Source organism: Mesitornis unicolor, unplaced genomic scaffold, assembly GCF_000695765.1.
Source record: "Mesitornis unicolor isolate BGI_N332 unplaced genomic scaffold, ASM69576v1 scaffold54436, whole genome shotgun sequence".
NCBI lineage: Eukaryota > Metazoa > Chordata > Aves > Mesitornithiformes > Mesitornithidae > Mesitornis > Mesitornis unicolor.
The window spans coordinates 1-13,064 of record NW_010189955.1 but is presented as its reverse complement, the minus strand read 5'-3'; the positions used below and the strand labels follow the sequence as shown (position 1 = coordinate 13,064).

Here is a 13,064-nt window from a genome sequence, read left to right as displayed (position 1 = left end):
TGCTGACCTTCTTCAGGTAGGTTGAGTGTATCTCTGCACAGAGGAGTGTTCATCTCACTGGATTTGGGGAGGTGAGAGTGTCTCCAAAGAAGGAGAATGAAAATAGAGAACTTCTGGCTGTAAGCCTTGAAAACAAACTTAAAAGCCAGTAGTACCAAGTGGTCTGGGAGTCATGCAGTGGAGCTGAGTGTGCTGTACTTCTGGGGAATCCAACCACAAACAGGGCTTGCACCAAAGGTGAGGCTGACTGTGCCAAGCCAGCAGCAGCATTCTGTTGCAGAAGGGTGACTGTGGGTGGGTGTGGGAAGAAACCGGATGAAATGAGGAAGGAAGCAAACTCTGATGCTTGGGACTTGCTTAATGCCTGCTCTGACTGATGGAACATTCTATCAGTGCTTCAGGGGCCCTCTGCTTTCCTGAAAGTACTGTTTGCAAAGGGTAGACAGGCCTCTGGAATGGAGAGATCACTGCTTCAGATCTGAAGGTCCACTAGATTTGTTTGTTGAAAGCTTGTCTGTTACACCAGCTGACAGCAGCTGGAATACTATCTTGCATCCCCTTACAAACTTTGCCTCACATACATCCTTTGATGTTCACAGCAGTACTGCCATTGATGCCTATTCTGTCTCTGGAAGAGCACTTGTAATGAGTGCGTCTTCTCTTTTCTTTTTATTGTATGGGGTTTTTTTGTTTGCTTTTCCTAAGGTACCTAATTGTTGTTGCACAGTCACCTCCTCTTTTGAAAATAAAAGAGGAGGTCCTTTCCAGTCAAGCCCCTATTTTACAACTACCGAACAAAATCAGTGTGTCCAACCATAATGTCTACCTGCTTAGTCAGCATGTACCTGTATCTTGAGTCCCACCCTTTCCCACTTAACCTCCAGAGAAGATTTGGCCAACCTGTGCTTGTGTGTTTTCTGGCAGTTATTCCCTGCTCCATGCTTCCAGAAAGACATTCAGTAATGTCAAAGTCAGCATTTCCAGCCAGTGGACTCCCTCCTGCCTGAACAGCACAGCCCCTGAGCTCCGGCCATATGAGGTAAGGACACAAGGGGAAGGCAAGCACAAAGAAAGCGGGGTAACTTCCAGCATGCTGAGCTTGCACTGCTGAAGAGGCCCCTTTACGTGTCCATCAGGGATGCTTCTCAGAATGTGAGCAGGAATTTCAGATGTCTAAATTGTAGTTTTCTGGATTGTCAGGTGGTGGTGAAATCTTTTCTAGTGGTCCCCAGAGAGAAACTTCTCAAGAGGTTACAGTGTTCCAATGGAAATGGGGACCCCAAGAGAGTCTCTGTAGTAGCCAGCAGCATGACGGCGGAGGAGGAGACTAAAAGAGGAACCCTACCTCTGAAGTGTTGGAGGCAATAAATGAGAGCAGTAAATGGGCTTAGAGATCTCTGTAAAACCCTGCCTGTGGCTTTCTCTGTGGCGGTGCCGCTACTGCCGCCCTGTTAGAAGAATAGCCAACGTAGGAGAGAAGGAAGCTATCTGACAGTGTTCCTGCTTATCCTAAATTGATAACTGAACAATGACATTTTGTCTTGCATCTGAAAGGTCTGATTTTCAAAAATGCTGAACATCCAGTACACGTTGTCTGTAAAATCCTGGCTTCAGTGAAAGCAGTGGGAATTTTGGCAACGTTTACTTGCAGAAAAAAAAAAGCTGTGTACTGCTTGCGTCTCACAAACGGGAGTACAAGAACTACCTCCTTACTCCTACCCATAGCCCTTTTAGGGGCATGCTTGTTTTTAGCAGTGCCCTTGGCCCAGTGCTTTTGAGAAGTGGAAGAAATCTTGCATTTACAGCTTGGTCTCAGGCCATGAGATCTGTTAGAGCAAAGAGTTCCGAGTCAGTTGCTTGGTTGTTACCTGCTTTAGAAATCGTTGGTTATTTGAATGTTTGACTGAGGGATGATAAATGCTGAGTTTTTGTGATAAGTGAGAACAGTAAATTGGGTCTGTAATGTGTTCAGGATTTTAGAGTATGACAAAAAGGAGTGAGCATCATAGGGATGCTAAAATGGGCTACGAGGTGTTTATATTTAGTTCCTTAACTGACATTCAAACAAGTAGTATATTTTGGAGCCAGTTTTGAAATTTATTGTTATTGATTTAGTGTTTGCTGGGTGTTGGGGTGTATGTGTCTGATCCAAAAAAAAGGTCAAAAAGCTCCTTTTGATATCAATTGAGGTTACATGAGTTAACAGTAAAATGCATTTTGGGAAATCAATAGAACAGATTAAGGACATGAACAGAGAAGTCTGAACATGGGTATATCTTTTGGGTACAGTTGTTCTTTATACTTAAAAATATTTCTTTTAAGTCTAAAAAAATGTTTTGCAATTGTTTTGTCAGTATGATTTTATTAGAAGGACAACTTAGATCTATACTTTTCAATTTTTAAAGATTTGTGAGTCCTCTGGAGGTCATTTAATGAATTTAAACCTAATGGCAAAAGATTTTATTCTCTAATCTTTTTAAGACTCTTAGTAGCTTGTGGACCTCCGGGGATCTCTGGTTAAAAGTTGAAAGCTACTGCTGTTATTAGATGTTGGTGATCTGAAGTGGCAAAAGGTATTTTTCAAGGGTACTATTAGTTTTCTTGGACACACGAGACTTAAGCAGAAGCTGTGTCAATAGACCGTACCAATGTTGCATCATTTAAACGAAGTGGATATGTAGTTAGTGTTGTCTGTACAGGATGCTCTCCTGGAGAGGCAGGATCAAACCTAAAACTGATGATGTTTCAGTTAGATGCATCCATAGGTCAGGTTTGGATTTGGTTTGTGTTTTTTTTCTAATGGGGGCATGGTGGGAAGGGAAGAAAACTTGGTCCTAATTAACTTTATTCATTCTTTAAGTCATCCTCAAAGCTTGCTGTTTTCAGCTGATGTCACTGATCTTAGTCTGGGGACATTTGAGTCTTTTTTTCCTTTTTTGATCATATTGAAAGTAAAATGAAACTTGGAGTAAGCACAGAAAATAACAACATTAGTGACTGGAGTTCATTGTAAATCGTTTCCAACCAGTCTATTTCTTCCCCTTGTTCCTTTTGTGTTCTTTCTTTTCTGTTTGTGGTCTGTCACTTCCTATTATGATTGCTGCCACAAATACTTTAAGAGAATTATTCATTTAGTGCAGACAGCAAGATAAGCACAGAAGCGACACTACACATAAAACAGAATATGCCTTTATTGTATTATTCATTAAGATACTCATCAGTGCTTCTGTGTAAGAAGCTGTCTAACAGTTGCATGCTTGTTAGAAGTAAGGTTTGTTTTGCCAGTCATCTGTCTTGATCCAGGTGGAACAAGCATTTCTCACTTCTGGTTTGCTAGGTTGCCCTTTAGAAGTGAAACAAAGTGACAGTGGGCATTTTCTGCAGGAGATTTTGATCTTGATTTGTTAGAGGAGTGGGAGGTTGCTGCATGAGATGCTGTTTTGCTCTGGAGTTGGGGTTTCTGTCAAAAAAATAGAATGAACTGTGCCTCTTCCCGTTTACCTGTTAAAATTTTCCCTCTGCAGCTCTGGAACAGCAGCCATTTATTTCCAGATGCAGAAGAAGCAACTCTCTTCTTGGGAACACTGGATACTATCTTTTTGTTTTCCTATGCAGTGGTGAGTAGAACTAACCAAAGCTGCTAAGCTGTGGTTGAATCATGTTGGGATGTTTACACCCACATTTGGAGGGGATGAACAGGACCTTCTTCTTGGACTGGCCTAGCACTAATGCAGTTAAAAAGCTTAGTCAGGAGCAGATGTAAAGGTGCTTGTTAACAAATGCAAGAGAATTGCTATCACTTCAGAATTTCTCACACCCCTATCACCAGTGGGTGGGAGGGGCAGTTCTGGCTCTCCAAGAGTTCGTAGCTGAATTTTTTTAAAATAAGAAATTTAATTAACAACTCAATTTAGTGAGCAGGGTTTCTTTGGTGGTAGAAGTGGTTAGAATCAAACTGTGAGTTTGTATAATAATAATAATAGCATTTGGGTCAGCTTGACCCTCCTACGTAATTTTAATTCTGCAGATACAGATGCAAATCTTGTGGCTTTATTTAATGCTGTGTTTTGTTCTTAGGGTCTCTTTGTCAGTGGCATAGTTGGGGATCGCCTGAATTTACGCTGGGTCTTGTCTTTTGGCATGTGTTCCTCTGCTCTGGTGGTAAGTCAGAATGTACTGGAGTGACTGAGAAATCTTTTAGGATTTCTGGATATAGTTTTACTTTAGGGGAGAAGAGGCTCGTAGCTGTGCCTCAGTGGTCTCAAAGTCTGCGTGTGAAACTTTGTCCTGGATGCACTCACTACATTGTCTCAAGCATAGAGCTACATGAGATGACTCACCTCTTCCTGAAATAATCTTTTTATGGATACTGTGTCAGAAGGAAATGCTTAAGTTTGAGGCACTGTCTAGAGACTTGATGAACAGCTTTTGTACAAGATTGGTGTGTTTGCACCTCTGGGGACTGTTTTGTATTATAACTGTTCTCCCAGCCCACGTATGCTGCTGTCAAGGCTTTTGCTTTTAAAGACAACCTTCACTCTTAAAGGGCATGCTAACAACACTAAGCACTCATTTACTTATTTTGTAATTGCTGGAAGGCCGTGTGCCAAAAAAGCATGTCTGCTTAAAACAAAAGGGTTCTTCAGGTTCAAGCCACGGCAGATAAGTGTGAATCGGTTTTATCTCATTGTGGTTTTCTGGTTATTGAAGTAGTGGTGAAATGTGTGGAGTGCTTTTGATTTACCCAGCAGCTAGAAGCCGCACTATGGCCTGTTGCGTTCTGCAAACACACGACCACAAATGTGCATCAAGCACAGTGTGCCACAAAGTGTGTTTATTTTGGCTAGTTTGGGTTAGGGCTTTTAGTAATTTGAGACCTGACTGTAGTATTTATTTTAAATTTTGCTAAGATAAATGACTGCTGATGGTTTTGTGTTTGCATAGAGACTTGTGGATTTGGATGTCAGTACAATAGCAGATCAAGAGGCTACTGTATTTTTAGTGTTGTTACCGAAAGTATTTGTCTCTTTCTTCTCCTCTTTTAACTGTGCTGTTCATGAAGATAAAAGTCTTTTGGAGTGGAAGTGCCATGACAGCACATTTGTCTCTGGAGTTGTTTGGGCTCTGGAGTCAGTGCTGTGGTGGCTCAGCAGAGGGTGCTGTTAGCGCTGAGCTCTTTCTTAAACAATGCCAAGCTTGCCTTTGGCCTGGTGCCTGTGGGGAACCTTCTCCCTGAGATGTTTCTTTTTTAGATCCCCACTCCTGCCTGGCTTTCAGCAGTAACACCAGGGTTTCTTATCTGTGTTGTTTATTTTTTTTTCCTTCTCTCTAGGTATTCTTCTTTGGTACGCTCACAGAATGGTTGCATTTCTACAACAAGTGGTTCTACTGCTGTCTCTGGGTTGTGAATGGCTTGCTGCAGTCCACTGGTTGGCCCTGTGTAGTTGCTGTCATGGGGAATTGGTTTGGAAAAGCTGGGTAAGTTGAGTTTTCATCAGTGACTCGCTTATCTGCAGTGAGGCAGATTGAGGTGAAAGTCTCAAACCAAAAAAGCCAACTGTTATGTCAGAATTAAAGTTAAATTTATGTGGGATGATTGTCTTACTTGTTACCATTTTTTTTCTCCTCCCTGGAGGCACAGGACAGTTTGGTGTGAACACAGTTGCGTATATTAAAGGCACAGATTCAAACTTCCAAAGCCCCGTAGTGCAGAGTGGCTGAATGAAATATTCATGCCACTGGAAAACCTGGTTTTGTCTGCTTACCACTGAAGAAACTGAATGGAAACAGATTCATTGTAGGTTCAACTCTGTCGTCTTGGGGTATTGCAGATGAGCTGTAGCCATAGCTTGTAACCCTGTTGTTGCCAGCTCACGTCTGTTATAACACAGGTCTTTTGGGATAGAACATCCCTCGCTTATCTGTTTGGTACCCCAAAGTTATTCTGTGTTTTGTTTTAAGTGACCTTTGAAGTAGCCTGGGAGAATGCTGCAACTTTCTTAATAAGTTGAAGTTCACTTCAGTGTTCTGTCTTCGTCTTGCTCCTCATATCATCTTTCCATACATCGCCTTTTTCTTCCCCTCCTGCAGGAGAGGTTTTGTGTTTGGACTCTGGAGTGCCTGTGCATCTGTGGGAAATATCCTTGGGGCGTTCCTTGCCTCCTGTGTTCTCAAATATGGCTATGAGGTAGGTATTGCTGTCTGGCTTCTAGCTGGGACTGCATGTCTGATTGAGTTATGAGAGACTGATTTCTTATCCTTTCTCTGAGTCTGTTATCTCTCAGTGTCCAGTTTCATCTTCCTGAATGATGTGGTAGGAAGCAGCAGGCAGAATAGAAAGGGTATTCCTTTCCTGACCCTTTCCAGTTGGGAGAAATGAGCCTGAGACTTCTTTGTAAATGGGACTGATGTTACTGATTTTATTGAAGAGCCCTAGTGTCATAGTATACCTTTTTCTGATTTGGGTGGCTTAAAGTGCTCTCCAGAGTCATCCATCGCAGGTTCTCACTTAACAGAAGTCACTGCTGCTGAGCAGTGGTGAGGTTCTGACAGGCATGGAGGCATAGCTTTTCTATAACTGGGAAGAGGCCGGACACATGCTACGTTGCTGTGATGTGGCAGGCAGGCAGTTGATTAGAAGGAGTATAAGTGAACCAGCGCATCTTGTGGTGTGTGACCGTGACAACAGTCTAACAGAGCTGAGCTTGTTAACTCTGGAGATGAGGAGGCTTAGGGTACCAAATAGCAGCCTTCCAAACCTGTGAGAAGACTGCTGAGAAATCAGAGCCAGACTTTTTCCTGGGTTGCACAGCGAGAGAGCTAAGAAGCAGTGGGTGTAAAGTGAATCAGGAGAATGTTTGGAAACCTGTTTCACTATGAAGTTAGTTAAGCATTGGAACAAGGGCCAGACCCTGGAGGATCTGCCTTTGGAAGGTTTCAGGACCTGATTGGAGAGGATCCTGAGCAACCTGGTCTAAATTCAGTGTTTGACCCTTCCTTGAGCAGTCCCTTCCAACATAGGTGGACCTGTGGTTGTGTTGGGTGAGCCCCTTCCTCACTGCTGTCACCTCAATACACTAAAACAATGTAGTCTTTCAGCCTAGATAGAAACAAGTTTGTCCAGGAGAAGCTGAGATCACTTGTTTCCAAGTTTTATGGATGTAGTCTGGGTTGTAGTAGCCATGTTAATGCTCTGACAAGGTTAGAATGTAAAGAAACCCTCGTTAGTCAGGGAAGTGTATGTGACTGAAAATCTTTTTAAAATAATCTTGTATTTGTTTGTCTTCAGTATGCTTTCTTGGTGACTGCCTCAGTACAGTTTGCTGGAGGAATCGTCGTCTTCTTTGGGCTCCTGACGTCACCGAAGGAAGTGGGTAAGTAGAAGAGGGCTGTAGCATTTTGGTCCCTTCACGGAAAGCAGATCTGCAGCTTTTTCCGTGGTACCAAAAGTACTGCTCGTTCTGACAGCAGTTGTCCTCAGGGCTCCTATGAAATGGTGTTGCACTTTAGTGCATTTAATGGAGCAAATGCTTTCCTCGCCAAGATCGCATGAAATGCATTGTGCATCATGTGTATAGGGTCTGGATATCTTTAAAAGCAAAACAAAAGAGTCTGACTCTAATGGCTCCATTACGATGTGCTTAATTCTCAGTTTTCCTTCACCTGGAAAATCAGTATTTTTTTAAAGAAGCAGTAGGCAACCTCGTAATGCTATTGTAGGAGAAAACTATGGCAAGCCTTAACTGTGCAGTGAGACTGGAAAGTGCTTTTCATCTGCAGGTCTCCAGCAGCTGGTTAAATAGCTCTCAGGTTGGATATGGTCCTTCTCTGAGGAGAAGATGGTAGACAAGCCAAAGTGTAACTGGAAAACAAAAGAACTTTTGGGCTTTGACAGGGCTGTGGAGGGGGTTTCCCAAGTGCCTGCAAAGGCTATAAAGTTGGTAGCACTAAAGCTACCATAAAGAGTGCTCATAAAGGCGCTCAGCAGCCCAGAAAGTGCAGTGCAGTTCCTAGGCCTTGCATTCCAGCGGAGGCATTAACAGGCAGCAGCTGTCGGAGTAGCTGCTGGTAGGCTCAGCCTCTGCGCTCGAGGGAAGTGGTACCCAGCAGCCAGGTCTGAGGATCCCAACCACTAAATAAGGGGGGAAATGCACTAATTTGTTGTGTCTTCCAACTAATGGCCAGACACTCAGAACAGACAAAGCCGACGCCAGGATCAGACAGAATACTTTCAAGAGCGCTAGAAGACAAAGGGTAGAAACTGGCGACTGCAGAACACCATCTAGAAGAGTTTCTAAGCCAAAGGAGGATGGAGGTATGGGAGAGCGAGGGAATTGCTAGAAGGGAGATTTGCTTAAAAGAAGCGAGCATAGCTTTAGAGCGGGGAGAGGGTGAACAGGTTGTGGTCTGTTGTTCCTGTTGCATATCCTCTGTATAATTTAGGCCTCCCTGAGCTTGGAGCAGATGAAGACGGTGGTGCGGAGGAAGATGCCAACAGGCCTTTAATGGGCGATGATGATGCAGATGATGACGACCGGAATTACTCTATTCAAGCAACTGACACTGACAGCCAGCCAAAGGCCATTGGCTTTTTCCAGGCTTGTTGTCTTCCGGGTGTAGTACTGGTGAGTACTAGTACACACAGGTTCTTGAATGAGACCTGACTTCTTATGTTGTTAAACAAAAAGCTGAAGTTTTGTGTTGTCAGCATTTCTTGACATCACTGTTAATAAGTTGACCGTGGTGTTGTAGTTGTCAACATTTGACTTCTTATGCTGTTAAAACCTTGAGGTTGGGACTGTTACCCTTGTGTGCATGGGTTATTATACTGTCTGGGTACGTGGTTACATGTTGCTCTTCTCATTGGATTCCCACTTCATTTAGTGCATGTCATGAGCCAACTAAGGGCAACAGAGATCCTGTCCTTGTTGCTGCTGAATTTAGAAAGCAGGCCATGAGCAAAGGTGGCTGTAAGATGCAGTCTTGATAAAGTGGCTATGCTGCCCTGAGGAATGGGTTCTCACTGCTAACTGAGTGGGTAGTAGTAGAACTCTGTGGCACTGATATTCGGGGTTGAGTTTTTTTAGTTGCCTTTAAGCAGAAAGCTGGCCTGGAAAGCCTTATTCAGCATGATGTAACGTGTGGCAAAGTAGGCGGTTTTTTTTTTTTATAAACAACTGGAAACAAGGCCTGGTGATGCAGTTTCCACACATAGTCATCCTGTTCCTTGTGTGAGAACTTGTACTTCTGCATCAGCAGTATTGCCCAATTCATGGATTTAGTTCAGCTGAAAAATTAACCTGCTGTTAAAAAACAATGTTGACTTTCTGTGTCAGTGGGCTGTGTGCTCCCTGAATACTAGAACCCCAGTCCAAGGAAGGGGCCAGGATGGCTGGCTTGGTAATCCACTCTGAACTGTGGATTTGATCATGAAGCAGAACTACTGAATGGACGGTATTGTCAGGTACCTTAATCAGTAAAATGGTTGGTTGATGTGATTAAGACAACACAAAACCTAGAAGGGATGGGTGGATTGTAAGTGTTTATAGTGCTGGACAACCACAGCTCTGTTGTTGTTAAGACTTTAGTTGGGGCAGGGAAAAAGAAAACGTACCAATCTCAAGTTCTTTCTTAACATGGTTAAATGCCCTATAAACTATGGCTTGGTTTTGGTAGTCCTAAGAATGGGCTGATGTACAAAGAATCTTTAGGCAAAATTTCTAGGTGGAGGAGGCAGCCTCAGTTGATGTGTAGCTTTTTTTCATTGCCCAGAACATAAGGAGGTCCTATACAACCAATGCTGCTATTTCTGTACTTGGGATTTTGGGGGTGTGATCTGTGCATTAAACCAGCAACATGGAAACCTTTGAGAGTCTGTGTTTTGTCCGATGTCACATCAGTGCCTTGCCAAACCAGGACACTGTGTCAAATCCGTGAGAGAACCTCCAAAGCCTTGTCAAGATGCTACAAAGACTTTATTTGACACATTTTTTTTTCTGTAGTTCCTCTCTTCTCCTGCTGAGTGATACAGTAGAAGAGTTTTAGTACAGACAATTTTCCCCTGAGCCTCTAGAAATTCAATGTTTAATCAGTCAGACAATCTGGTAGACAGTATTGAAGCATGTTGTAATAAATACAGCTTCGTACAGTGCACTTTTCACACCCAGAGGAAGGAGAACTCTACTAAACATCCCCATGACTTATGTGTATGGTGGAGATTGGCAAGAGTGGAAAAACGTTAATATTACAGCTAAAAGAAAGGTATCTATTAAAATATGAATTTAGCAGAGATAATTTTGTGGAGTTTAATATATAAAAATATCTGCTTTTGGAAATTCAAAGACAAGTTGTACATATACACAGTCTCAAAAGCTGTGATTCTAACAGACTGTTTTTACCACCTTCATCCTTGTTCACATCTTCAAATGGAGGTTCCTTGAACTGCTGTGTCAGTGTTTATCAGGAGGCCTTACTGAAATAGTGTCTTGTCCCTCTGCATGCTGGGCCAATGATCCCAGAGAACAAATGTTTGCTACATTTTTGAAAGCTGTGGAGAAGGAGATCTCCTGCCAGCCAAGGAGAACTTGAGCCCAGCAGCCAAAGGCCAGAAGGTTGTTTCAGCTGTAAGGTTTGGAGACACATGCTTAGGTTTGGCCAAACCTTTCATCTTGTGTCCTGGAGGTTATGAACAAAACTTTCTCTTCTGGTGTGAGCAGATGAACCTTCTGAAAAGCAAAAGATAGCACAGAGGAACTACTTCACAGCAAACTTTTCTCAGCATGGTGCACAGATGACTAAATCTCAAGCTTGTTTCATGTCACTTGGTTTGGCTCCCTTCTCTTCAGAAGGTGAATTACATTTCCTTCATTTATTGACGGCTGGTGTCATTTCCTCTCAAGATTACACTGAAAGTGTTTTAACCCGTTGCATTTAGTGGAAAGAAAATAACCTTCTTGACAGTGATTTTTGTATTCCTGGGTTCGCTTTGTTGTTCAGCATTAAGCTTTCATTATGCTGCCTTCTTACATGAAATGCAGCAGCTTCCCCCTGCAAGCTTTAGCTGGATACAGAGCTTTATGGGACGAAGCAGAGATGCTGTTTGCATCTCTCAAGTGCTAACTGCTTGCTGGCCCTCTCTTTGTTCCAGTACTCTTTGGCCTACGCCTGCTTGAAACTGGTGAATTACTCATTCTTCTTCTGGCTGCCTTTCTACCTCAGCAACAACTTTGGATGGAAAGAAGCAGAAGCTGACCAGCTCTCGATCTGGTATGATGTGGGAGGAATCATAGGTGAGTGAGCAAGTGAATGACATCTTTCTGCAGTTGCTATGCTAGCATTTGAAGATGAAAGACAGCAAATGCAGCTCTGAGCCGTCACATTCAGTAGGATCTGGCTGTTTACTGAATGCATGAAAAGACTGGTTATGTGTGTGGCTGCTTGGCTATCTTTTAATAAAACACAGAGTATGTGAGCCCCCTAAAGTGTTTACATATAATTTAAAGGGCACTATCTTATTATTGGACATTACCCCCAGCGGGCATTTTTCTTTACTCACTAGGACTCCCTGAGAAGTGCCATGTGAGAAATAGTGTCCCTGCTGCTTCCTTTCTGACACATGCCCTTGAGGGAGAGTTTACGTCTGGACTCACTGGGTTCTGTACTGTCCCTTTTGTCTTGTATTTTTAAGAACAGACTCAGCAGAGATCTCAGCAGAGCAGGCACAACTGTGTTATGTTCAGAAATGAAATTTAATTGCACTTGTTGCTGCTGGCTGCAAAATCTGACCCTGTTCCTCCGAAATAAAGGACATATTGTATGTGTTTAGGCTTCCACACTCCTGTGCTCAGTTTCTTGCTTTATTATCTTGTTCCATTAGCTTTCCTAGAATAGACATCCTTGTTTTGGTCTGCTCAGGGTCAGGTTTTCTGCCTCTGTGGCCTTTTCTGTATTAGGCTTTCTCAAATGTTCTGGTTTTTACCAGCAGAGCAGCTCCTACAGAGGTAGCAATGATACATCAGGTGCTTTTTATCAGCTATTGGTATTTGTTGCAATTAGTTGCACCTGCATTAAGTAGGTGAGACAGCAGGGAACATGAGGCCCCTGTGTGCTAATGCTTTCCCTGTGAAAAACAGCTGCCTTTTCCTGCGCTTTCTGTTAGAGAACCCAGCTACAACGTTAAGCTTGCTTACATCCAGAGTTGTGGTGATCCTAAAGCTGTGGTGGTCCTACAGGGAAGGAGAAGGAACCCAGGAGCATTGGGTAGTTGTATGTTAGAAAAAAAGGAATTAATATATTCCTGGGAAAGCAGTATGAGTAGTTTTCCCTGCTCTGTCAGGACTGCTGAAGTTTACTGTTGTCTCTGTGTCTGGGGAAGTAGGGGGCAGGAGATGCAGTTTTCATGATCTTAGAGAGAATGCACACTGATGAGAAGGCAAGAGGCCGCTGTACTTGGTGAAATGTGTTCTGTTCAAGCTGTTCAATCCTGAGCCTGAGAATGACTTTTTATTTATTTATTTATTTATTTGGTTATTTGGTTTTTTACCTGTTTTTTCAGGTGGAACTATCCAGGGCTTGATTTCTGATGTGCTACAGAAGAGAGCCCCGGTGCTAGCAATTAGCCTGCTCTTTGCTGTAGGCTCTCTTTTTGGATATAGCCGTGAGTATGCCTTTGCTGCGCAGTGATAAGAGGTTAATTTGGTGGTACTTAGAGAGAACCAGAGCACAGCCTGTTCTAATTATGTTTTCTGGTCTTGAAACTGCTTCTGGATCAGGATGGTGCCTTTTGGTCTATTTTTTCTGAAGTGTGGCACTGCACAGAAATAAATCTGTTCTCTGGTTAATGAGGTGGAAAAAGAATTAGCTGAGTGGTTGGATTTCCCTGTACTGGTGAGTTATGATACTGATCCTTCTCCAGTCTCAGTGAGATTTTTGGCACTGTCATTGTACAGTACACTACAACTGGCAGAGCAGGAAATCTCAGATGCATCCCTATAGTTAGAGGAAAGTGAATCTGGGGACAGATCTGCACTGGAGTGTGTGCATGTGTGTGTATATATTTAAAAAAA

General features: G+C 42.9%; 1 protein-coding gene across 1 annotated transcript in view; it reads left to right on the top strand.

Annotated features, from left to right (window-relative positions):
- The window catches only part of SLC37A3 (solute carrier family 37, member 3), a gene marked incomplete at its 3' end in the record, with an annotated part of 12,758 nt that extends 103 nt beyond the window's left edge, over positions 1-12,655 (top strand). Inside the window, exons 1-10 of the mRNA XM_010186222.1 lie at positions 1-16; positions 925-1,039; positions 3,525-3,617; positions 4,078-4,161; positions 5,333-5,478; positions 6,091-6,187; positions 7,289-7,373; positions 8,443-8,624; positions 11,147-11,288; positions 12,554-12,655. The exon at positions 1-16 is cut by the window's left edge and continues 103 nt beyond it. Coding sequence (XP_010184524.1) covers positions 1-16; positions 925-1,039; positions 3,525-3,617; positions 4,078-4,161; positions 5,333-5,478; positions 6,091-6,187; positions 7,289-7,373; positions 8,443-8,624; positions 11,147-11,288; positions 12,554-12,655 — 1,062 coding nt within the window. The remainder of the gene's footprint in view (positions 17-924; positions 1,040-3,524; positions 3,618-4,077; positions 4,162-5,332; positions 5,479-6,090; positions 6,188-7,288; positions 7,374-8,442; positions 8,625-11,146; positions 11,289-12,553) is intronic.
- Between the last annotated feature and the right edge of the window lie 409 nt (positions 12,656-13,064).